At 51.4% G+C, this 25757-nt stretch overlaps 3 protein-coding genes across 3 annotated transcripts; 2 read left to right on the top strand and 1 right to left on the bottom strand.

Annotated features, from left to right (window-relative positions):
* Positions 1 to 1945: 1945 nt before the first annotated feature.
* On the top strand, positions 1946 to 10384 carry LOC128277976 (protein mini spindles). Its single transcript, XM_053016595.1, has 7 exons — positions 1946 to 3040; positions 3110 to 6624; positions 6806 to 7168; positions 7258 to 7447; positions 7515 to 8307; positions 8383 to 8438; positions 8571 to 10384. Exons 1-7 carry the CDS (start codon positions 1946 to 1948, stop codon positions 8838 to 8840), a joined length of 6282 nt encoding a protein of 2093 aa, XP_052872555.1. The 3' UTR covers positions 8841 to 10384.
* A 610-nt stretch (positions 10385 to 10994) lies between these two features.
* On the bottom strand, positions 10995 to 18812 carry LOC128276850 (NACHT and WD repeat domain-containing protein 2). The gene is made up of 11 exons (XM_053015311.1): positions 18710 to 18812; positions 18514 to 18602; positions 17334 to 17654; positions 17123 to 17267; positions 16186 to 17054; positions 14348 to 15586; positions 14099 to 14283; positions 13372 to 13601; positions 13115 to 13305; positions 11303 to 12979; positions 10995 to 11219 (listed from the first exon to the last, which is right to left on the bottom strand). Exons 1-11 carry the CDS (start codon positions 18810 to 18812, stop codon positions 10995 to 10997), a joined length of 5274 nt encoding a protein of 1757 aa, XP_052871271.1.
* Positions 18813 to 23371: 4559 nt separating this feature from the next.
* Positions 23372 to 25294, top strand: LOC128276839 (atrophin-1-like; the record flags this gene model as incomplete). Its single annotated transcript, XM_053015300.1, has 1 exon — positions 23372 to 25294. A coding segment is annotated over one exon (957 nt), but the record flags the coding sequence as incomplete, so codon positions are not given.
* Positions 25295 to 25757: the final 463 nt, after the last annotated feature.

Here is a 25757-nt window from a genome sequence, read left to right as displayed (position 1 = left end):
GACGGGCTCGTATTTGTTTCGCACACACACACACGTAACTATGGTAATACTCTTGAGATAGAATTGATCACCTAATGGCATCAATCATTCAATTGTTTCATCTTTCTATTTCTACTCATTATTCCAGAATGGACGACGCTTTCAAAAACTGCAATTTTGGCGCTTAAACTTGGAACCCGTGGGCGATGCAGTGTAAACGCACGTCACCTCACCAGCCTTTTTGAAGGATTCCCTTCACCTCTCTCTCGTTCTCGTGAGAATAGCCTACCGACGGTTTCTCTCACCGTTGTGTACACAAATCTCACTTCGCCTTTGGCAGTTCACGTTTGCAGCAGTCCACGCAGTGCGTGTGAGAATTCGCTGTTCGTTATTTATCTCCTTTTTTTAACTGTCGTTTGTGTTGGATCGTTTTTTTGTACCGGAAAAAGTAACGAACGTGTTGCCGGGCCGCTCCGACCCGCAGGATCGAAGTTATCGCGCTCGGATTAACTGAAGGCGACGTGAACAGAAAAACGCCATACTGTCGCCGAAACGAACTAGAACGCCATTACGAACACGACGTGTGATCGAAACGAAAAAACGGTTCCTAAGTCCGCTTTCTGTCCATTGCGAGATTCTCAGCTGTTGAATCCCTCCAATGAACTGTCAATTGAGGTGACTTGAAGAAAACGCAAGCTGTAACGGTAAGTTTTTGGTGCAAAGGTGATGCATTTTTAACAAGCGGTAAACTCAGCGTCGGCGGCTTCAATTTCGTTGGCGGGTGCGTTGAGCAATGTGTGCCAGATTGACGGAGATAGAGCAGTGTTTCCGTCGCCTTCGTACCCATAACATTTGACACAGATTCTTCTACACACATAGGAGAGTGAGCAGAGGTGAGACGGCAGATGAGAGTGAATGTCAATAGGAGTGCGCGCGCCTAGTGAGAGAGAGCCTGCGTCCAGAGCCGCTCACCGAGAGAGAGAGAGAGTAAAGTTTGATGTGCAATGGTGTTTTCCTGCTGGATGTTCCCGTCTGTGGAAATTTGAACGAAAATAGGTTGGAAATCGTGCCCGATCGCTTCCGTCGGCCATCGCAGGTGATTGTTTGTGACGAAAGTTTGTACATCCGCCCGTTTGTGGCCGCTCAGTAGGTCGGAGGAAATCAGTATCAGCAAAAGTGAACGGTCGTCGCACAATGCGGAAACAACACGGCTAAAAAAGCAATACACTCGCGCCCGCCCGTACGTAGTGCGACGGAACAAAATCGATACCTGAACTTGAGAAGCGCCCACATCCTGTGGCTCGTGGTTTTGGGTTGGAGGAAAATCGAAAAACATGTTTCACCAGCAAGCCAAAGTCTGGCGGATGTTATTGAACCAAAGCCTGCACCATCGGGTGGTGTGTGAGATTTGTTGTGCTTAGCATGTTTTTTGATTAACTAAATTTGCACCGATTTAGACGCAATCAGCACTGCAACTCAGTGTGGCGCGTGTGGTGAAAGTTTTTTGGGCAGCTCCCGTCATCGTCTTGTGTGAGGCATTTATCTTGGGACGATGATGGGCGACCTCAAATGAGCTACTAGAAAGCCTATTTTCTTCTCATGATGATGATGATGATGATGATGGTTGTGGTGGTAGCAACAAAGCGCGTCAGCTGTCGAAAGAAAGCCAACGAGCGTCCAAAATAGGGGTTAGGAAATGAGGCTTTTGGAGAGCAACGGTTCGGTGTTCGTTTTACTGCTTCGAACGAGATTTCGTTCGGTCCGCTGCACCATAGGATGCTGTGATTTCCGTTTCGGGTTTCTTTAAAGCGTGGCATTCGTTTGCGATTCTCTTTGCAGAGCTGCCTCGCTGTACGGAAGCTGTGAATATCTGGAGACCCCGATTGAGGTGTGGACACACGCCGTGAACCATAATCAAGATACACCGTACTAGCCGAGAGTAGCCGGACCGCGGCGACACACAACGATGGAGGAAGACACCGAGTACAAGAAGCTACCGATCGACGAGCGGTGCGTTCACAAGTTGTGGAAGGCGCGCGTCGATGGGTACGAGGAAGCGGCCAAGGTGTTTCGCACGATCGACGATGAGAAATCACCCGAATGGAACAAGTATCTCGGGTTGATAAAAAAGTTTGTCACCGACAGCAATGCGGTGGCCCAGGAGAAGGGCCTCGAGACGGCGCTCGTGTTTGTCGAGAACAGCGGCAATGCGGGCAAAACGGTGGGCGAAGTGATGAGCGGCATCGTGGGCAAGTGTATCGGTGCACCGAAGACAAAAACGAAGGAACTGGCGGTGCAGATCACGCTGATGTACATCGAAATCGAGCGCCAGGATGTGGTGCTTGAGGAGCTGCTGAAAGGAACGGAACAGAAGAATCCGAAAATTGTCGCTGCATGCGTTGCCGCGGTAACGCTTGCGTTGCGCGAGTTCGGTAGCAAGGTGTTGAACATTAAAATGATCGTGAAGCGCCTTCCGGCGATCTTGACCGATCGCGATAAGAGCGTGCGTGACGAGTCGAAAACACTGACCGTGGAGATCTATCGGTGGATCGGGGCCGCTTTCAAATCACAGATTGCTTCGTTGCCGCCCGTTCTTCTGGCCGAATTGGAAGCGGAATTTGAGAAGCTTGGCAACGAGAAGGCCAGTCCGGTGCGGTACCTGCGCTCGCAGCAGGAAAAACAGCTCCAGATTGCGGCGGCGGCGGCCGTCGAGGGTGTCGAAGGTGAAGACGAGGACGACGGTGGTGCTGGAGGTGGCGAAGCCGGGGAAGAGATCGATCCGCTCGATCTGATCGATCCGGTTGACATCCTGTCGAAGTTGCCGAAGGATTTCTACGAAAAGCTGGAAGCGAAAAAGTGGCAAGAGCGTAAGGAATCGCTCGAGGCACTCGAAACGCTGCTACAGAACCCGAAACTGCAGCCCGGCGAATATGGAGACGTAGTGCGAGCGCTGAAGAAGGTTATCACAAAAGACACGAACGTGGTCCTGGTGGCGCTCGGCGGCAAGTGTTTGGCAATGCTAGCCAAGGGCCTCGGGAAAAAGTTCAACACTTACGCAGGGGTACGTGCGGAGCACGATAGTGAGCGGTGAATCTGTTTGCCTGATCCTTTGTCTCTTCCCGTTTTCTAGGCATGCATTCCGGCAATTTTGGAAAAATTCAAAGAAAAGAAGTCAAACGTTGTGACTGCACTGCGGGACGCCATCGATGTCATCTATCCCTCAACAACGCTCGAATCGATCCTGGAGGACGTCCTGGAGGCACTCGGGAACAAAAATCCGAACGTGAAAATGGAAACGGCATCCTTCGTCGCGCGATCGTTAACCAAAACTCTCCCGACGGCACTTTCGAAAAAGATCATCAAACCGCTGGTGGCTGCGTTGCTGAAAACGCTCAACGAGTCAGATCCATCCGTGCGGGACGCTTCGGCGGATGCGATCGGTACCGCGATGAAGCTGGTCGGCGAGAAGAGCATCGCTCCGTACCTGACCGAGGTGGACGCACTGAAGATGGCCAAAATTAAAGAGTCTTGCGACAGAGCTGTCATAACGATTAAAATACCCGCCGCACGGAAGGAACGGCCAGCGACTGCCCCACCAAAGGCAACCTCGGTTATGAGTGGCGGTGCTGTAAAGAAGGCCCCTTCGGAGACAAGAATTGGGAGCGGCGGCGGCACAGCAATGCCACGACCATCCACGGCCACTGCCGGAACGGTGAAAAAGGTCGTGTCTGGTGGTGTGAAAAAGAGTCCCACCGGAAGCTCGTTGGGCCGAGGTAGCGGGTCCTCGAAGGGAGGTGGCGCACAAACGCAAACGCCAGCGAACACGGAAAGAGATCTTTCACAGGAGGAGATCGATGAGCGGGCAGCAGAACTGCTTCCTGCCGATGCCGTCGCAGGGCTGATCGATGCTAACTGGAAAACTCGTCTCGGTGCGGTCGAATCGTTCGCCATCGCCATCCAGCAGCTCGAAGTAAAGCCAGTACAAAGTGGCCTTTCGCAGGTGCTGCTACGGTCGTTGGCCAAAAAGCCTGGCCTGAAGGACACCAACTTTCAGGTGCTGAAGATCAAACTCGACACGGTGCGTGTGATCGTCGAACGGTTCGGCATCACGACGACCACCGCCGACTATCTGCTGACGGATGTGACGGAGAAGCTGGCCGATGCAAAGAATGGAGCCGCTGCCGTCGCTGCCCTTACCGCTATAGCCGAAGGTGGTGCACGGCTTGATTATACGGTGCAACGGGTGATGGAGTTTGCATTCGAACAGCAAAAGTCACCGAAAGTGCAGCAAGAGGCGCTGGTCTGGGTGGCGACAGCGCTACGAGAGTTTGGGTTTCAGGTCGAACCAAAGGCGCTCCTGGAAAGTGCCCGGAAAGCTGTCCAAAGTATTAACCCTGCGGTCCGCACGGCAGGCATCGCGTTGCTCGGGACGCTCTATCTGTACATGGGACAACCGTTGACCATGTTTTTCGACGGCGAAAAGCCTGCCCTCAAGCAACAGATTATGGCCGAGTTCGAACGATGTGCCGGTCAGCGGCCACCTGCACCGACGCGAGGCGGCGGGAAGACTGCGAACGGTGGCTCGGCAGACGATGATGAGGATGAGGGCGGCGGTGGGGATGATTCACCCCCTCCGATGGTAAACGTGAACGATCTGTTGCCACGGATCGACATATCGGGCCAAATGACGGAGGCCCTGCTGGCCGAGCTGTCGGATAAGAACTGGAAAACACGCAACGAAGGACTCGTTCGGTTGCAAACGATCATTTCGGAGGCGAAACTGATCAAACCCTCCCTGGGCGATCTACCGCAAGTGCTGGCGGCCCGGCTGGTGGACAGCAATGCGAAGATCGCTCAAACGTCGGTTGAAATCTGCCAACAGATGGCCATCGCGATGGGTCCACCGTGCCGGCAGTACGTGCGCGCCTTCTTCCCCGGCTTCCTAAAAGGGCTGGGCGACAGCAAGAGCTTCATTCGGAGCGCTTGCCTCGCTTGCATCAACACGTGGGGCGAGCAGGCGGGTTATAAGGACTTTTTCGACGGCGAAATGATTGCCGACGCACTCAAGGCGGGCAGTCCGGCATTGCGAACCGAACTGTACGGATGGTTGGCGGAGCGGTTGCCACTGGCGGCACCGAAAAGTATCTCGAAGGACGAACTGTTGGCGATCTTGCCGCACCTGTACACACACATTACCGATCGGAGTGCGGACGTACGCAAGAACGCCAACGACACGGTGTTGGGCGTGATGATGCACCTCGGGTACGACGCGATGGTGAAGGCACTGGACAAACAGAAACCCATCTCGCGGAAGGACATTCAGGCGGCTCTCGATAAGGCACGGCCCAGTCTACCGGTGAAGGCGGTACCGGTGGTCAAGGCTGCACCGGCTGCAGTGGCTTCCGGTGGGGAGGAGGGACCTAAGGGACTGAAACTGAAGCCACCGAAATCGGCTGGAGCAGCCGGTGGTGCGGCAGGCAGTGGCCGCGCCGGAGCTGCCGGAGGTGGTGGATCGGCAGATAAAGCCGGAACCGGTGGCAGCTCCGGTGGATTGGGCAGCGGAGGAAGTTCATCGCGAACAAAGAAGGACGAAGATGCCGATTCTGCGGCTCCGCTTCTGGCAATGAATGGTCTCAAGAAGCAGCGGTTTACCGACGAGCAGAAGCTGAAGGTTTTGAAGTGGTCCTTCACGACGCCGCGCGAGGAGTTCAACGAGCTGCTGCGCGAACAGATGCAGGCGGCCAGCGTGAACAAGGGGCTGGTGGTGAACATGTTTCACGACGACTTTCGCTACCACCTGAAGGTGATCGATGCCCTGATGGAGGATCTGTCGACGAACGAGGAGGCGCTCATCTGCAATCTGGACCTGGTGATGAAGTGGCTATCGTTGCGCTTCTACGACACCAACCCGTCGGTGTTGCTGAAGGGACTCGAGTATCTGCACCAGGTTTTCCAGCGATTGGTCGACCGACGGTACGTGCTGGCAGACATTGAGGGTAGCTCGTTTGTGCCGCATCTGCTGGTGAAGATTGGCGACCCGAAGGATGTTGTGCGAAACGGTGTGCGGACACTACTGCGACAGATCTGCCAGCTCTACCCGTTCTCGAAGGTGTTCGTGTTCATCATGGATGCGCTCAAGTCAAAGAATGCCCGCCAGCGGGCCGAGTGCCTGGATGAGCTGGGTTATCTGATTGAAACGTACGGCCTGACGGTTTGCCAACCGACGCAACCGGTCGCGTTGAAGGAGATCGCACGCCACATATCCGACCGGGACAATGCCGTTCGCAACGCGGCCCTCAACGCGGTCGTACAGGCGTACTTTTTGGCCGGCGAAAAGATCTACAAACTAATTGGGCAACTGTCGGAGAAGGATCTGTCCATGCTGGACGAACGTATCAAGCGGTCGAAAAAGGCGTCGATACTGCCGGCGGCGGGTGCAGCGGCAGCAAAGAAAGTGCCGACGGCCATACCAGCCAGTGCCATTGGTGGACTCGCTGATGTAACGATCGTCGGCAAGATCGATATGGTACCCGCGGCGGAACAAGCGGCACAGTTGGGTGCCATGGATGGCGGCGGCGATGAGGCGATGGACGAGGATGAAACGATGGTTCCCGAACAAGCCGATATGGTCGCCGTGAATATGAAGTAAGTTTTCATTCTTCGCCCGCAATGTCTGGCTGTCCCGGTGAAGCTTGACTGATCAAATTATCGTGTTAAATCGAGTAATAAAGCAACCGATTGGCTACCGATTAGTGTCGGCGAGAGTTTCGCAGTTCGTAAATTCCAGAAGAAATTAACCGAGCCCAATTTTCTTGCCATGTTTCAGAGCCAATGGTCCGGAATCTTCGCAACCGCGGGTAAGTAAGGGTCCATTCAAGTTGGACGAGAATGTCATAGCGGAGATTGAGCGTAGCTGGGTTCGGGCGGACGATCTTGGTAAGACCGTCGTCAACCCGATGGACGATTCGTTCATTTACGAAGACCAGAAGTTGATCGCCGTCAATGGAGTAACGTATCCACCGGAAAAGTTCCAGCAGCTGATCACTGGCCACCAGCTGACGTCCGGCTTGGGTGGAACTGGTAGCTCTCCCGTCCATCACACGATCCCCACGAACAATACGATTCGCACGTCGCTGGAAGGTAGCGGAGTGATGGCAAAGGCAAAGACTTCACCTCCCGCTGTGCCTAGGTAATGACGGGCAAAGTGGGCAAACGTCAACCGCTCCACGACCCCCCGAGCAGCACTTTCTCTAATGTCCTTTTTACATTCCCCTTTAGCTTAACCGATGCCCTGCCGAAGCTGGACCAGAATCTGGTGTGTATCATCCGGGGCATCGCCAACAGCGACATGTATGCGGCGCATGCAGCCATGAACGAACTGTCGGATATAATGCAATCGCAGGAAAAACAGGCAGTCCTGCGAGGCTACGAGGAGATGTACATACAGAGTGTGTTGCAGCAGTTCAAGGTACACGAGATGCGTCGAGAGCTCAGCCGACCATGTTACTTGATCATTCCTCCACTCACCTTTGCAGATCATCCAGCAAAAGCCACTCGCGGAGTCGATAACGATCTATCAGCCGCTGTTGCATAGTATTTTCCTATTTTTCGCCTCGAAATCGCTCGGCAAACACCTTTCGATCGCTTCGATCAAGAACATCATTTCCGTGCTGCTCGGCCTGATGGCGGATAACCGGCTGGCGACCCAGTTTCTGGAACTGGACGCCCAGTTCGTGAAGGTGGTCAACGGTATCTGCCTGAAGATCTTGGACCGTACCAACTTTACCTACATGAACTGTGCGTTGATACGGTTGCTGAAGGAATCGTGCCAGACGAGCTGTCTCCCGAAGTTCACCGATCTCCAGATGAAGTGCATCTGGCGCAACGTGAAAGTGATACCGGATCGGCTGGCTGAGCTTGACTACGAGGCCGTCCTGCTGGAGGTGCACGAGTTCATGCTTACGTTACCGCCCGCCTGGTGGCAGACGCGCCCCTCGGACATGCCGCTGCGCACGGTCAAAACGATCATTCACAACATGACGAAAATCAAAGGAAACGCGATCCTACAGCACCTCAACACGATCCCCACTCACTCCGAGCTGCACTCATACGTGTTGCGTATTCTGAAAAACTTCAACAAAGAATCGGGCAATGCGGGAACGGCCACCGGTGGGAGCACGGCAGCCGAACGAACGAGCACGGTGGGCGCCACCGTGCAAAGTACGCTAATAACCAGTGATAACAATAATCATGGACCGCGCAGCATGTTGAGCGGTGGCGGTGATGGTGACCAGAAGTACATCACGACCGGCGCGACATCTGCGGAAGGTACACTTCGTGGCCTCTGACCGTGTTGAGATATTTCGGCGCTAATTTCACGATGACTCTTTTCGCCTCCAACAGGTACCCAAAACAAACAGAACCCGGATTTCTGGATGGACCATTTGAGTCACATGCTGGTAGGTGTTTTTCTGCGATCGAAAGAACAATGCGTTGTTTGAGTGTCGCGTAGTCGAAAAGACAACTTTTCCGTGCAAGAAGACAGAACCGTAAAGTTTATGTTTTAATAATATCCCCTCTTTTGTCCTTAGAAAAAATCACCCGTTAGTCAACAGCAACGTGTTGGGATGCTGGGTGCGACCGGCACTCAGCTGTCGCTCGATGGCGCAATGCTGACGGCAAGCGGTGTGCCTGGCGTAGGAGCGGGCGGAGTCTCGGATTCGAAGCTGACGGACGAAAACCTGAATCTCAATCAGCTAGATGAGAGCAACTTTACCGGCGCACCCATCAGTGGCCCCCTGACGTCTCACCGCCGCGAGGTGTTGCAGCAAAAGTTGGAACAACTGAAGCAACACAAATAGCTTAGGAAAGAAGAGGCGCGCGTCATCATCATAATTCCTCGTTGAAACCTAACATTCAGCCAGCCAGCCAGCACGGTAGGAGTGCTGGGTTCGAATGAAACCTACGTTACACCCACGGTATTAGCGTTTTAGTCTCCTCATCGGTGGTCGCTCTCTGACTATGTCTCTTTATCCCGTTTGCCGGCACACGGGAGGGACGAAAGAACACACTCTAATACTCACTTATATTTCATTCATTCGATAAAATCAACCCGTGTACCAAATCGCTTCTGTAAATTGGCTGTTGCTATAGCAACCCCAAGAGCTGGCATGCTAGCGACACATACACACAAACACGCTTTTAGTAGAGCCGGTAAGTGGACGTGCGCGCGCAAAAAAGCGCGAACTTGTTGTGAGTCCTCAGTTTTTACCTCTCCGTACGATTAAACCGATTGTTCAGTTTTTTACGTTTATTTTTGCCTGTTAAAATATCCCGGTTTGTGTCCTGTGATTCGCGCAGCGTTCAGATAGTTGTTGTTTCAGCAGCGTTACTAGATCAACATCATTTTCATGCCGAGCGAGATGCCGTCGATTGTGTTAGAAAAGCCGTTGCCAGAGCGCGTAGTAGGCCGCCCAAGAGAATTGCGTTTTAACTTATTATAGCTATATAGTTCCGTAAGTGTTTTTCCGGGGGAAGTTTATCGAATATTATAACGTGTACCAAAACAGCAGTAATGTTTTTCCCTTATTTCGTTTGGCTCTCTTTGCTTTTGTAACGTTTCATGTGGATATTCATCACACGTGTCATTTTTTTTCTTTTCCTTCAAGCCCTGTCGTTTGTTGTTCTCATTAAGGACGATAGTTAATGGAGTAGCTCTAAGTTAAAGTAGTACTAAACAGACACACATACGAAATGCAAAAGACTTACTATGGAGTACGGAAATTACTTAACCTCCCCACACATCGCACACACGATTGGCGATTATGTTGCTACAGGACTGACTTGAATTGGAGGAATTCGCTGCGAAAAATGGAACCATGCCTCCACGTTGGTATCTGATTAGTAGGGAGTGCTCTAAAGCTCCGCTTAACCATTTAGGAGCCACACTTTATTAAGTTTCTTTTTCTCGTTTTCTAATCGGTTGACTTATTAGCACCACCATCCTCCACGCTTATTAGCACCCTCCGATGGAGTGATGGACAGGGAGCGGAATGTAATTCTCTCGCGTTCTCGAAATGTGTCCTTGCGGTTTCGTTTACCTTTCCGCCACGTGGGCCACTCCATCAGGTGCACTGTTGTTGATAACCGTAACGCCCCTACAGATCCCGACTTCGTTCCTGTGTTGTGATTAAATCGAATTCTTATAATAAAACGAGAAAATGTCAGTATATCTTTCCCTTGGTCGGTGACGATGAAAAACGACGGGGACAGGCGAAGAACTACCTATACAGGAGAAAATGTTGAACAAAAGCAAAAAAAAACACTAAAACAAATCTCACACAGAAATTGCTTAACCTGGTGGAAATAAAAACAACAATTATATTTAAATAAATAGTAACTCATTTAAAACAACTGCTGCTTTCTCTGTGGTGTAGTTTTATTTCCACGATCCGTAAGTGATGGTGTCGAGAAATCGAATGAAAGAGAGAGAGAGAGAGAAACGGTGCTGGAAACGTTGGTTGTGCAAAATAACTACGGTGTTTAGGAACATTAGTATTCGTTTCGTAGAATTTAACAATGGTCTCTTATGCTACGGCTTTATGCATCTGCTCATGCTGATGAGCCTATCAGCTGGACCCAAGGCATATTCTGTTCAAGTAGCTGGTTCAATGTAACTATTTATCAAAAATAGACAGCTAGACGTGCACAATAATCATTGTCTATTCTTGCTACCTGTTTGGTATGCTTGCATAGAAAACACCTAGCACAAGGGTCCTACTTTAAAGGTCTTGAAGAAGAATCGTGTAACGTTTCTAAGCATTGACTGTTGAACTCTACAAATCTCTCGTCTGTACTCTAGCTGGTCTGGAGTGTGTGTTGCTGTCCTATCACAATATAAACTTCTACTAATTATTGCACTGTATCGAGTTCCGTGTATAGAGTTTCAATTGCCTGGTGGCGATTCATCAAGGCGTTCGGCCTCTGTCACAGATCTTCATCGTGTTGCTGTCATCTTATTCCTGCTCCTCTTCATCTGCTGCACTCTCTTCCGCAACCGGTTCCGGTGTTCCATCAACGACTGCCTTGTCCTTGGTCTGTTCTCGTGCGCCTGCTGCTTCATCCTCGACGTCGTCATCCTCGTCGTCGATCGGTGTGCCGAAGCGCGTGGAAATGGACGCCAATCGCATCGCGGCCTTGAACCGGGCCGACGCTTTCTGCTTGGCCAGCTTCTTTTTCCACTGTAACAGCACAACAGGAGAGTCGCATATGAGTAGATCAACAGGCCCTCCCTCAAACCGGAGTCCCACCACCGAACCCTTACGTTAGCATCGCGCGATGGAAGGTTCTTGAGGAACTGTTGCATCTCTTCCTTCTTCGGATCCGCGATCGCCAGCACGGAGATACAGCCGTCGACCGTGCCCAGCACGAGGCTGCGCCCGTCCGAGGTGCTCCGAATCGCCGTCAGTTCCGCCTGCATCCGGTAGTTGGCGATCATTTCGGCATCGTTCGTGCGGAAAACCCGCAACGTCTTGCGGCCACTGTGGTAGTACAGCACGTACTCGTCCGTCGAGGTAAACATGCAGATCACCGTAAACACACCCTCGGCCACCTTGGGGATGAAAGTTTTCACCGTCGAACCCTTTTTCAGCTCGAGCAACTCGAGACCCCCGCGGGACGGTGCGTACAGTCCGAACTTGCCGTCCGTGGTGCAGGTGCCGCTCCACTTCGGGATCGACCGGACGTGCTTCTTCGTCTTGATGTCCATGATGCTGCCCTTCTCGTTGGTGAGCACGGCCACCTGGGTCGGTTTGTGGGGTAGCGGCAACAGCGACGCAATCTCCTTGATGTTGCACGTCCGGAGCGAGATCTTGTGCAGGAACTGGCCGTTCGAGGCCGCAAACACCGCAATCGCGTCCTTACCATTCTTGTCGGTCGACGAGCATAGAATGTGCAATCCGTCGGCCGAAAGGACTGCGCAGCGGAACGGTAATCCCGGTACCAGCCGGACCGGGTAATCGTACGAAAACACGATCGCTCCGTCGGGCAGACTACGCACGATCGCGTGCGCCTGAATGCCGGGGTCGTCCGCCGATCCCGAAGCCCCCGCTCCGCCTGGGCCGGAGCCACCGCCCGAGCCACCACCACTCGAGGCCTGCGGGCAGGAAACGGTCAGATACTTTTCGCCACCCTCGAGGAAGTTAATCTGCTGGATGCCGGGCTGGGTGTCACGGGCCAGCACCTGCTCGGTGACCCGGTTCCACACCAGGATCTTGCCCGTCTCCGACGACACGATGTAGCGTCCGTTGGGCGTAATTTCGGCGTGCGTCACGATGGCCCCGAGCGGACTGTCGGCCAGCTTGGAGAGCAGCCGACCGGTGCGGATCTCCCACACGCCAACGCAACCCCGCGTAACCGTCACCGCGAGCTCCCCGTTCTCCGACAGACTGATGCTGTCGATCTGCAGCTCGTGACGGTCGATCACGTGCACCTGCTCGAAGATGTTGTTGATGTTCCAGATCTTTACCGAGCGATCGATCGACGAAGTGATCACGCTGTTCCACGCGCCGATCGTGAGTGCCTCCAGTTGAATGATGCGTCCAAAGTGTGCGTCCAGCACCTTCAGCAGCGCCCGGCTCGTGACGCTCCACACGTACAGATTCTTCCGCACGCCCGCCACCGCGTAGTCGACCTTCGAGCTAATCATAACCGAGTTCGACTGGGTCATCTTGGTGGAGATGTTGCGCACGCCGTGCGGCAGTGCCAGATAGATCGCCTCCTGCGAGATCGGTTCTTCGCCCTCGCCTCCGTTAAAGTCCCACACAACGAACCCGTTGGCGGTGCTGGCCAGCAGAAACCGATCGTCCTGGTCCAGCTTCAGCTGTAGCAGCATCTCCTTCTCATCATTTTCGTACCGTGGCAGATCGCGGACGTGACTCCAGTAAGCGTTTATCGCGCCGGTTGCCTCATCTTCGACGGACTCGAAAATGAACTCGCTCACCTGCGTGTGCGAGGGGTTAACGGGTTACTGAGATTCCTAGAGCCCGCCAGAACCCTCGACTATCGATCGAGACAGCGTAACCTTACCTGCGATCGGGGAGGGAACACGTTGGCTCCCTCTTCGTGAGCGACATACCTGATACAAGCCCTGTTGTGAGCAGCAGTACATCGTGCTGCGATCCTTCTTCATCGTGATCGCACTATGCAGTGTAACCGGCGGAATCGTGGCGACCGTTTCGCGCTGCGTCCACAGCATCAACCGCGTATCGTTAATCGCCCCGGACCACAGGATGGCGTAGAAGTTTTCGAACGACGTGAGCTCCATGTCTGCCAACGGGAAAACTGGAAATCAGTGCCAATGCCCCGGTGTCCCCGGTACAGCCCGTTACATACACAACAGTTCCCATCCTTCGCCGACGTCTTGAAGTTCCTCCTGGCGCAACAGATTACCCCGCATGTCGTACTCGGCGTACTTTTGGTGCGTGTGCAGATACAAGTTCTTGTTGAGCAGGTAAAGTCCGGTGACGGGTTCTGTCGCCTCAAACGGATTCTCGATGATGCTGAATTCGCTCGATAGCATGTTGAGCAGCACGCTCTGACTGTTGTTGGTGTACGCGGCGGCCCTGTTGTTGGGAATACGAGGGCATCCATCAGATCGCTTAGCAATTTAATGTGCTCTTATCGGAGTAGAACGGCAACCGTTTTGGGCCGGACACTTTTGTCACTGCTCTGCCGGGGATCCATCTTACGTACCTTCCGCTTACCCAGTCCCAGTCTTTTTTGCAAAATTGATCAAAAATTAACCTGTTTCAAATCTAACCTATCGAACACCGTGGAACTTTAATGTGTGGCCTAAGAAAATATGGTTCTACCAAATGGTGGAAGACATGCTTGGTAACGATCAACAATTGATCATCGAATTCTACAACGGTAACATAGCTCAATACAAACCGCTAGTTGACGAGAATAGCCAAAAAAGGAAGTACAAAACATCAAACAACAAACAAACATGCACATCGATCGTGGATGCTTCACTATTCTACTCAAATCATGCAAACGTTCGATCAAAAACACTCTTGGTCCAAGCTTGTCACAGTCTGCACAAACCAGCAATGCTCACCACTTGTTGTCCGGGCTAAGAACCAACTGTTGCATGATGCCTTCCATGCCCGGATTCACGTCGCGGGTCAGATCGGAAGTCGAAAGGTCCCAGGTGATGAAGCGAGTCGAAATCGACACCATGTACCGGTAGTCGCTCGTCAGACAGAACCCGAAAACGGCAAATTGATGTCCTTCTAGGGAGTACTGTTGGAAGAGACAACGGAGTCAATAGAGCAACTCCTGCCGGCGATTCAGTCCGTCGCCCTACCTTCAGCGGACCTCCGGGTGTGTGGAGACAGTGATTAAGGGGAATGAGGGCCGAGTCTTTCGGTCCCGACTTATCGCACGCCTCGAGCAGCATCTTGATGTTCGGATTGCCCCCAATTTCGGGCAGCAGACGTCCGATCAGCTGGGCCGCCAGCATGTTGGGGTAAATGCCCAGGATGGCGCCGCCGAGCCGGAGCGCGTCCGCCACCAGCATCAGCTCGCGCCGTGCCTCCTTGTCATCGATGTTGATCGACGCATCCTCAAAGTCCGCCAGCACGGCCTGCAGCGGACAGCTGGACAGCTTGGCGTGCAGCCAATCGTAGTTGAACAGGACGTTCTCGTACAGGTCGGTGAAGCGCCGCGACCGGACCAGGTGGAACGGTAGCTCGCCAAACTTGCGCAGGTTGTAGCGCGTCACCTTACCCTCCTTGTTGGTGAAGACGAGCGGCTGGACCGGCACCTTCCGGTCGGCGATGCCCTCCTTGTCCGTCAGCCCGAACCGGTGTCGCTGGATCTCGGTGTACTTGAAGGGTTTCGGTTTGCCACCCCAGATGCCGAGGTAGTAGTCAGCGATCATCGAGTGGAAGTAGATGGCCATGTTCATGTTCTTGAAGTAGCGCTCCTTGGCGGTGTCCCGGAACTGCCGGTGGTACCAGTTCATCACGTTCACGCCGTCCGCCTCCCGCTCGCTCAGGTAGTTCGGCAAGTCGTTCCGGATGCGCGTCCACAGTAGGGGCGGTATGCGCCGCACCGGCGGCAGGTGGTACTGGTAGACGTCGTCCAGCACGCGATCGTCCAACGAGATCAGGTCCTCGAGCTCGCTCTCGGATAGCCCCGATTTGGCGGCGGTGATGTAAGCCAAAGCGTGAAACACCAGTATCCGACCGTGCTGCTTTTCGATGCGCTCGAACAGCATCATTATACTGTCCATTACGGTCGATGCCAGGTGAGTGTCTTGGGGCCGGGTGAAGCTACGCCAGCGACAAATTTCCGCAAAGACTAACTTCACGAAGATCGGTAGCGAACACTTGCCGATTGCGTTCGCCACCAGACGCCATTGGTAGTTGGTCAGATCGCGGCAGGCCGTACGCATCCACATTTTGATGACGTTCATTGCCAGTTCTTCGCCCAGTGCCGTCACCTCGATAAAGTTCTCTTCCACGTCGATCATGCGCCGCAGGATGTGGTACTCCTGCGACACGACCGGGTTTGATTCTTCGGCCGCGCACGATACTATAATCTGCGAGTTGGGTGATTTGAAAAAGAAGCGGGGAAGCGAACCAGACATTAGAGCCATAACGATCTGATGATTGCCTGAACTGACGATCTCCTAACTACCACACGCAAAGAGGGGATGGAGTTCAACACTATCGACAAAACTCATGCATTTTTTCAACTCGTCCGATATCCTACATCATTCATACGGCGGTTGTTATTGCTACTTTTAATATGTTTCAGAAACTACCTACAATATCTGATGAGGCAACAACTACTTGGAAGTCATGTCGTAGTCGGGTTTAGTTTTAGATGCTTTTGATTGGAAATTGAAATTGAGTCCATGCCATGCAATTATAGTTTGCACAAATTGTTACAAAGACGGTAATAGAGAATGTAATGATCCTGATACGATCAGCCATTTGTTATCTAAATCTGGTCCTTTGATGTTCCTTACGTTACTTACACAAATGCTACACGAAAACCCGTGAACAACAAAGAGTGAACGATAAACCTTACGTCACAGCCCTTGCGCCATCAGACTATTCGCCAAAAAGGGGGATTCCTTCGGAAGGTGTCTTGAGGGGCAGGTCGGCGAGTGCACGTCCACCACTGCCCACTTACCTTGCAGTACGGTGGCAACCGGGTCGGTAGCCAGGACACTTTGTTCGCGTCCTGCGCCCCGGTCAGCTGGTCGACCGAGTCGAGGAACAGTACCAGCGGTTGCTGCGGGTTGGCGTACGTCAGCAGCTGCTTAAAGTGTGCCGTCAGCGGCACGAGATCGTCCGGGATCTGGTCGAAGGGCAGCATAAAGTTGTACGAAATCTGCTGACAGATGGAGATGAGCGTCGGCGTCAAGGCGCTCGAGTCGGGCGTCGTGCCGAGGAAGCGGATGATGCAGATTGGGCGCACCTTCGCGAACCAATCGTTCGTCACGAGGGCGGCACTCTTCGCCAGCAGCGACGTCTTGCCGCAGCCTCCCTCACCGAACAGGACGATCGGCTTTTCGCTGTCCCCCAGCATGTGGCTTTCGATGCGCAGTAGCTGCTCTTCGCGACCGTAAAACACCTTCACCGAGTTGTTGCAGGCGTGCAGATGCTGCAGGATCTCCGTCACTATCTGGCCCTGGGCGCTGGAGTCCTCTTTGCGCATCGCGCGGTCCACCAGCTTGACGATGTTCTTGTAGAAGTGGGTGATGAAGTGGTTCAGATACTCCTCGTGCGTGTCCACATCCAATCCCTCGCGCCCAATCCATTCGATTGTGTATTTTTGGATATTGGTCACTTCGATCCGGTTCGGGACACGGACATCGCGCAGGTCCGCCAACAACTTGCATGCCTCCGTGTCGAGACTGCGGTTCAGGATGTCCACGTAAAGCGATGCCTTCTTCAGGTTCTGCAGATTGATGTTGTTGATGTAACGCATGTACGCCAAGCAGTGGTTTTTCGTGTTTTTCACGTTCAGCACCCCGTTGATGACTTCTCGTTCGGTGACTAGAACGAGACCAAACGGGACCAAATAGTACAGATAGTTCGGTCACTACTAGTCCGGTCATACTTACCCGACATGAAGTAGTTGTGCGTTTGATCTTTGTCCAGCTTGCCTTGGGCAAACAGAGAGGCCGCTCCCTTGCGGAACAGCTTCTGCATCTTGGTCAGCGTATCCCACCAGACGGCTTGATCTTCGGCTTGCAGTTTGGGAACACGCTAAATGGACCGGGGGCCAACAGTGGTTGATCAGTGGTTTCTGGGGCTACCACGATCCACCCTTACCTTGTTATTAAAGTTGATCAAAATGGAGGAAATCGGTTGGAGGATCGAAATCGGTGGCACAGCGTTGCTATCCTTTTTGTACCACATGTCCAGCAGCGTCACGTCCACGCCCATCGAGGCCAGATCGTCGCGGATCAGCTGGAGCTCCGAGGACAGAATGTACGTCGGGATGGGCCGGTAGCCGTACTTTTGGCCCAGGAACACGACAAAGTTCGGACCCATCGACAGCCGCTGACAGTTCTGGATCTCGCGCATACACAGCTCGGTGGTCATGTGATCGTCCGTGGCCTCATCCCGGACACCCCATCGCATGTCCACTACCTGCCGGGGAACCGGGAATAGTACATTAGAAACTATCCGGAGCACACTTAGTTGAAGAATTCTCCTGTTGAAGTTTTCTCCTGTTAAAAAAACCTCTCTAATGATATCGTCAACAAAGTAAAGCATAACGTGTTCGCGTCGGTCATAAATATCATGTGCGTGAACGGTTGAAAGGTTGTTTATTTCACCTCGCTATGTCCGCGCCCATCCGCCGCAGAACGCAATTGCTCTATCGACTCCCCGTTAAATGAGCATCCAGGCAAGAACTCCGGGCCAACGGCTTTCCAAACGCTCTTGACGGGTCATAAAGTTTTCAAATTTATTTACCCATCCCCAGCAAGACGATGGGACAACTGTCAGGAGTGGGCATGGCGTGCCACCAACCTAGCTGGCCCAGTCTCCTATGATGAATGTGCACGAAAGTTCAAACAACCCCAAGCGCACACCGGGCGGGCAGCAAACGACACTATTGACCCATTTCTGTGATTTGCATTTCTGTTTCGTTTTTCTTCCCGAGTGCCACCGAGAGACGTGGCGGCCGTCGACGTGTTTGACGTCATGCAACACGGCAACGGCTGGCTCCTAGATCCGGGGCTCACGAAGGCGAGAGGCCTGCGTGATACCGCCAGACATCAACATTGCCCCCCATTCGGCCGGTGGCAATTGATTGCTCTTTGCCAGAGGACCTGGCAGGTACGGGTATTTATGAGGTGTCGAGGCGAAGGCGAACGTGCAATTCCCAGCAATCAATACGCCACTTTGTCGTTCTAGAGTTTGCGAACCACCAAAGGAAAGCTGACTTGGACGACGGTATGTGATGTAAAAGGCGCGCGCGTATTGCGTCTTAGAACGTACGTACCTGGAACTCTAGGCCGTGCTTTTCGCGACAGTAATCCTTGATCCTGGGATAACACTTGGCCATCAGATTGTTTCGTTCCATGGTCGTATCTACACGGTAATGGAACGGTACATGAACAGTACGTCACAATAGCGCACACGATCTGGAGACGGTCCCTAGAACTCGACCGCGGCGTTACGTAACACCTGTGCCGTACCTGTGAACGTGGAGCTGGTGAAGATGCGCACAATTTTCGAGCTAACCGGTGGCAGGTTCTCCATCGAACCGGCAAAAATGGTGTCAATCGTACGGTCATCCATTGTGACGCACCACTCACTGCTGCAGCTACCAGATGCGGGGATCTTCCTTTTATTTTTTGCTCACTCCGTGACCGGGCACCGGACCATTCTCACTTTCGCACCACTTGCAACTGAGCCACCGGAAGCACTGCGACCGGCGATGGGGCCCACCATCGGATTGCAGAATTGTTTTTTTGCGTTTCTTTTCTGCGGTCGATTGTCTTCGATCAAACCCGCGGCCCGGCAGGCCGTTGCCCGTGGCAGCCGGATCGCGACGCCGCACAACCCATGGACCGTACCCGTGGGTTGGTCTGTTTATACTCGCCGCCGCGACCCGCGTGAAATCGCGACCGCGACCGGAACATGGCCACGGTTGGGGTTTGTTTTCACTTTCGCTGCAACCCCCGCTGGGGTTGGCTTTACCCAAGATTAGAGGGGGGGGGGGGGGCGGGGGCGGTGCTTAGTGGTGGTGGCTTTGTTTTGACTGGACTCCCCGGATAGAGTTTCCATCCCGGAAGGGGAACGCTTAGAACCAAACTGTCACTCCGCACGCGGAAATGGAAGCTTCCCGGGACGGGATTTGGCCGGTGGGTTGACGCGTTACAATAGGATGAAGCGATTAGCGTTCCTGGGCACGGTTGCTATGGCCTCGGCGGGGGCGCAGGTTGGCATGTTGTATGACGACGCCGATACCGGTTCACGGTGACGTTGCTGTTGCTGCTGCATTGCGTCGGATTGCGGTCGGAACTTGTGACATTGTTATTGTTGAACCGACATTTTGGCGACACAGTGCGATGCGATGAATGGCAGAGCGACTTGCAGTGGTCGTGCTTTAATTCGGTGTTTAGTTGGTTTTAAAGTGTGACATTTTCCAATTTTTTTTATGTCTCTATACCGTGCTGACTTTCAGCTGACCAGGTTTCTCCATCCATATATTAAGCAATCATTATTTGAATCTCTTTTGGAGAAATTTGTTTGATTTTTTAGGCTGCGATTAACGAATAAACTAACAACTATTATATTATTTTTAAATCTTCTTCCTTTTAAAGTTAGAATTCTAGATTAATAAATGAGTTAATTCAACGGCTCGCATTTTTTTAAAATACTTATGTCATTAAATACTTATGTTATGTTAGTAGTGAGATACAAAGATAATGAAATTTTCTGCCAAATACTTTCATGTTTTGCATTGTTATCTGTGTGATTTGAAATATGTTCTCAGATTAATACACAATAAACATCATCAATCTCAAGAATCTGTTGGCTGCACAATCGTCACTTAAAAAAAATCGTTGCAAGTGATCGCCTTATTCGGCAGATTTCAAATTCAAGCACTGTATCTACGGCCAGCACGCCTCAAACCGACACGGTCCCCATTAATCCGTTGTCCACTAGTGGGGGCCCGAGATTTAACGGCCCCTAGTGCCTAGTACCTTAACTTGTGCGGTTCCCTCCCCCGTTGGGGCTGATGAGTATATTTTTCAATTACTTTTAACGATCCGTGAATGGTGTCGTAATACCGAAATCGGCAACCAGCTAGTCCGGTGCACCAACGCCAACGAGCCCCCATTGACCGCGGCGGTGATCGCCGTAATTGGCTTAAACGGGCGTAATCGGTCGTCAAACACACTCGACGTCGACCCCACGATCAGCGAGCCCATGATCTGGCCCGGATGCCCGGTGCGGGGCCTCGGACTATAAAAAGGGGCCCTCTGGTGCCGCGCTAGGGTTCAGTCTTGGTGTGGCGGTGCTTTCGAGAGCATATTGCAGCAGGCAATCTTCTTCAGGCGTTGTCACGCAGTCAGGCAGAGTTTGTCACAGTCCTTCGGTTAGCGCAGTTAGCGATCCGATTCGACCCCGAGTCAGTCTCTGTCCGAGCGAGCAGCTTCACGGCGGCAGCAGCGTGTTCGAGGGCGACCACTTACAGGTTCCCAGGTGCTTCCGGTTGTCCGGTGCAGTTTTTGGTGAGTATCGGTTGCAGTTGCCAGTGATCCCTTTCGCAGGTTTTGCAGCATAGCAGAGGTTGTTGTTTGTGTGGTTTTGAGAAGGATGGATCTTCGGAGGACCGCTACGTTGGGTGCATCAGCTTGGTAGGAGAGATAAATAAATCATCTTGTTTGTAACCATTATTGACCGTGTAACATTCAGGTTTCAAGAAAGAAATTGCACAGTAACGTCAGGTCATTGTGATACGTTTTGGTTAGTTATTTCAACGAGGACATGACTCCAGGCTTTTGAGCATAGCCCTTAGGCCAGTTATCAAAGCTTTCCGCTTCATCAAATAGATGTTTTCATATGTGAAAACTATTGGATTTGCATGGTCTTTTGAACATGCCAATCTGCACCATTCCAGAGAAGAGAGCTTTTGTTGCACAATCGAAACCTTATCTCCAACTTCCACCATGTTGCAGATGAGCATATAGAGCGTAAATTGTCATGAATAAACCATTGCTGCCTCACTCACTTGTGACAAAAAGACATATTATACAGCATATTAGTTTGCAGGATGCAAACTTTGTTGATAAATTTATTTCAACAGTTACATTTGTTTGGAGAATATTCTTAGTTGTATTACATTGATATTCAGTTAACGGTATTGTTAGTGCTGAGAAACCTTTCCTTAAAGCCGGATAGGAACTGCACTACATCGTACCAAAATAAAACATGGCCGCTTGCAGTAGTAATTATAAACTATCCATCGTACGCCATCCCGGGGCCGGGCATCGGTTGTTGTGCTGTGTGTGGGCTCCGCTTATCTCCATTTTATTTCGAACTTGGCAGCCAACCAACATGGCCCCGCTATGTGCACATAGCCAACATATTGCAGCCCACCGAACGCAACGGGTCCCATAATAACAATAAATGTGCATAATTTTATATAATAGAGAATAGAAATTCGCAAGAAGGTGGTGCTATCAACGGCTACAGCGGCGAGGCTATGTGACAAAATCCGAACACACCGATCCCGATTGAGGAGGAGTTGCATTTGCGCCAACGGTGTCCACGGTGCTCTCGGGGTGCATCGGTCCACCGGGGTTTGCACATCACGTGGTGGTATTTGTTTTGTTTGGATCCGCATGCCGAAAGCATGCCTCGACTAGCCTCCTGCGATCGTTACCTCCGGCGACCCATTCATGATTCTTCACCAGGGTAGGACCTGATCTCCAGAGGGCATGCGCCGCCAACTCCTCGATAGGGGAAGACACCGAAGGCGTTCGTGGCGAACTCGGAGCACGATTCGGAGCAATATCGTACCACGAATCTCTGCCAGTGGGCTCCATGAATGTTAGTGTGGGTCCCGTCACCGGTCGGCAAGGGCCAGTTTCGACGACCTGTAACGAAATTTGGCCCGCACCAGTGTAGGTGCACAATCTGGCGCCAAAAATCACGCGGAATTTGTGAGATTTAAAAAAATGGAAGATATCGAAATGTTTTGCAGAAGCAACGGTGCGCTGGTAAGCGTTGTGCATTTTTCGGTGTGCTGTATGTTATGATGATAAATTAAAATTTATAGTAAAACGTGAGAAAACAATTCGGAAACTGATTAACATTGGTGTGCTAGTGCATAATGTTAGGACATCGAAAAGGATCCTCACTTGTTTTGTAATTGAACCGCGTCGATCGCCATATCTCTGCCAATACAGCGACGATTTTATGAAATGATTGGAGTGATGATGCTTTAAGTTTCAAGTTTTGTGAAAATAGTTCAACAATTCAGCAATCATGTACAAAATTTTGTGAAGATCGTTCGACCAAGAAATCGATCGGAACATCTCTGAAACGTGCGACTGCGGTACTAAGTTCGAAGACAATGTTTTAGGAAAAAGCTCCCTCTAAAATATTTTGAACTAAACAAAATCTACTCAAAAGTTAATGACAAAAGAACAAATACTTTAATACTACTTTATTGATACTTGAATGTTTATAACAGCATTATTATTCAAGAAATGTTAAGGCCGATTAACATGAATGATTTGTGATAATAGCTAGTTTTAGCAGTGGATTAAAACAATGGATTAAAACAATTGTGCTTGACAATTTATTTAATGTCATACTGTCGAAATTAACTTAAAAATTACTATATTACATTTTTGTAGATGTCACACAACTGTTTACATTGCGAAACAGATCATCCTTTGCGATAGGCGTGGACTTCATATTTGCTTGCCGTTTGTCAACGAAGCCAACCGGCACCGGAAGCCTAGCACTCAGCATCGCCAGAATGCACGCCACCAACAGCTGATAGTGTCGTGGGGTTCGGGTATTTGTATTGTTGTGAGTATAATCGGCCGACCGGAGAAATCCGGCGGCCAGGCACCATTCGCCAGGATTGAGGTAAATTCGTAACCGGTTCTGTAAGCCCCCATTTGTCCACCCCCCGGCGTATGTAGCCCCCCCATGTAGTGTGTGTGTAAAACCATTGAGCAATCCGTCGTCGATCCGTCGTGTCCACTCGTCAGCGTGCATCGGAGTGTTGCGGATGAATTGTGATAAAATTGTCCGCCAAACCGACTATTTTTTCCTTCCGCAGATTTTCCGAAGTTTTTCCTTTATTTCGGTTTTGATACACTTTTGTTTTGCATCCACCGTTTGACCGCTTTTCTTATCGTGGCAGACCGGATGTGCTGGAAAGCCAGCTCGTATCCGCTTTCCGGGCGGCCGCATCACTTCCCGACACCGAAACACTGGACCTTCGCCAGCCATCGCTCTCCCCGTTGGATGACGCTCATCAGCAGCAACAACACTATCATCACCATCATCATCATCAGCAGCAGCAGCAGCAGCACCATCATCCACATCCGTTGTCTCTATCGGATTACTCCCGGAAGCGTTCGCACCGTCACCTCGCGGAGTTGCCCAATTTCTTTGCCTCTCCCAGCCATGCACCGACCGGTGCTGGGGAACTAGGTGCACCCGGAGCGGCACCGGAACCACAACACGGTGCTCGCAAAAAGCCAAAATTCTCGAACGCCGCCGCCGCAGCAGCAGCGGCCGTTGCGGCCAACTACTACGACAATGCATATCTTTCGTTCGAGAAGAGTCTCCGGGGTGCTTTCGGGGGCTCCGGGGATCCGATGGGGGTGTCCGCACTGCTCGATGGACACCCGGCCGCCGGGACACTGGATCCGTACGGCCATCATCTGCTGAGCCCGATTAACTATACGCTCACGGCGGAAGCTATCAACCGACGGATCCGCAGTACGCTTGGACTAGACGATCCGACGGAACTGGGAGTGCCTCGGGAACGAGGCACTTCTACGTCGGCCAAGGCCACACCGGAAGCGGGTGGCGGTGAGTGTTGTACGACTGCCCCAAGTCCGGATTGGATGCGACGCGGCTCGAGTGTCGCTGGTCCAACCGGTCTGGTTCTAGGGGACCCCGGAGGTTATGGCCACAGTCCAGTCGGACCCGGCACGCCACCGATTACGGCGTACGAGGAGCACAAGTTTGCGGCTCACTTCTCTCCGGTTCCACCGGCAGGCACATTGCACGATGACAACAACAACGTGGACAAGAAACCGACGTTCCAGGAGTAACTGTCCGGCTGTAGCGCGGCCCCAAGGTAAGTAGATCCCGGGGCAAGACATTAATCAGCAGTAGCCGCCCTGGGCAGGGACCCTTGTAGTACAGAAAACACAGAACTGAGAACTGGAGTATGAATGCTGGATAGGATGAGATTAGGATTTCCAAATTTTGTGACAAACGGCACACTCGTGAACTGCTTGCTGACCTCTTGAAGCCCCCGCACGAAAGTGTGCCCCGCGCTGATCGCCTACATTAAGTTACGAACCTTTTTACGCCACCTTTTGGAACACATGACCATGTCAAGTAACGAAACGGAGCCCACGAACTAGCGGTCTTGGAATATTGACTGAGCTCTTGTTGAAATGTAGAATTAAGCCACACGATGGATACCCTTAAAAATTGCTCTTCTATTCTAATTGTTACTCAACTTCTTTTCAAATTGGATAAATGATGAGATGTGAAGGGACTTATTATTTGTTTTCTTAAATGAGTTTGGACATTTATGTTAATTTTTTTTGTTTCAAACTTCATATAAAGTAGTTTTAACATTTGAAAACAACTCTACTGATACTGAGTCCCTTCCAAAGATAATCAAAACTACTGGAAAAGAAAAAAAGACACAGAAATGTCTGTGCTAGAAAGAAGCAAAACCTTGGTGATTATTCTAGACTGATTAGATAATATACGAACACATCGGTATATACACTAGTGGCGCGATCGGCAACGGAATGGGTTTTGCAGGCGCCCCAATCGGCTAGGATCTGTGGCGGTGAAACAGCGGTTAATCGGAATCGGACGAGCAAAAAAACGCATTCAAAACATTATACACATACATACGTATATTATGGTAGAGGTACCGTTAGGGCGCGTCCTTGTGGCGTAGGCAAACTTAAAACAGCGAATCCCCCGTAATAAATGCAAATCACTTCCCCGAGCTAGACGCTAGAGTGTTGCGAAACCGTTCGCATATATTGGACTATGGCTGATTTGACAGACACCGAAATAAAGCACGTTAAATGATTCTTCCAAAATTTGTATTGCATCACCCGAGCCGTGTAAGCCGTGTAATATTTAGTTTATTCAATTTTGATGACAAAAATGGTCAACGACTGAGTGAGTATCGACCGTGGCCACTTCGAGGGGACTAATCGACGGGACAGCTCTCACTGCCTACTCGATTATTAGCTTTTAAAAATCAGCAGATAATTACATAACTGAAAACAACAATGGGGTGAATTTACATTATAATATTGACACGATAATTAAATGAGATGTTACGTATGACAAAGGATTGGTAGAAATTGAGCGTATAGTTTGAGTTTCGATAAAATCTATTCGAATTTAGATCTATTGTTTTCTTATCGGTTCTTTGATTTTTAATTAGTATTTAATGGCTTCGTCTGGTGGCCGCAGACCGTGCACTGTTATATGGAATCCCTA

Source organism: Anopheles cruzii, chromosome 2 (assembly GCF_943734635.1).
Source record: "Anopheles cruzii chromosome 2, idAnoCruzAS_RS32_06, whole genome shotgun sequence".
NCBI lineage: Eukaryota > Metazoa > Arthropoda > Insecta > Diptera > Culicidae > Anopheles > Anopheles cruzii.
The sequence above is the reverse complement of the archived record's forward strand: the minus strand, read 5'-3'. Positions and strand labels throughout refer to the sequence as shown.

Coding starts and splice junctions, on each gene's coding strand:
- LOC128277976 (XM_053016595.1), top strand. CDS start 1,946: ATGGAGGAAGACACCGAGTACAAGAAGCTACCGATCGACGAGCGGTGC. Junction 3,041..3,109: donor AGTTCAACACTTACGCAGGG/GTACGTGCGGAG, acceptor CCCGTTTTCTAG/GCATGCATTCCGGCAATTTT. Junction 6,625..6,805: donor ATGGTCGCCGTGAATATGAA/GTAAGTTTTCAT, acceptor GCCATGTTTCAG/AGCCAATGGTCCGGAATCTT.
- LOC128276850 (XM_053015311.1), bottom strand. CDS start 18,812: ATGGATGACCGTACGATTGACACCATTTTTGCCGGTTCGATGGAGAAC. Junction 18,603..18,709: donor CACCAGCTCCACGTTCACAG/GTACGGCACAGG, acceptor ATTACCGTGTAG/ATACGACCATGGAACGAAAC. Junction 13,306..13,371: donor CGAAGGATGGGAACTGTTGT/GTATGTAACGGG, acceptor TCCCGTTGGCAG/ACATGGAGCTCACGTCGTTC.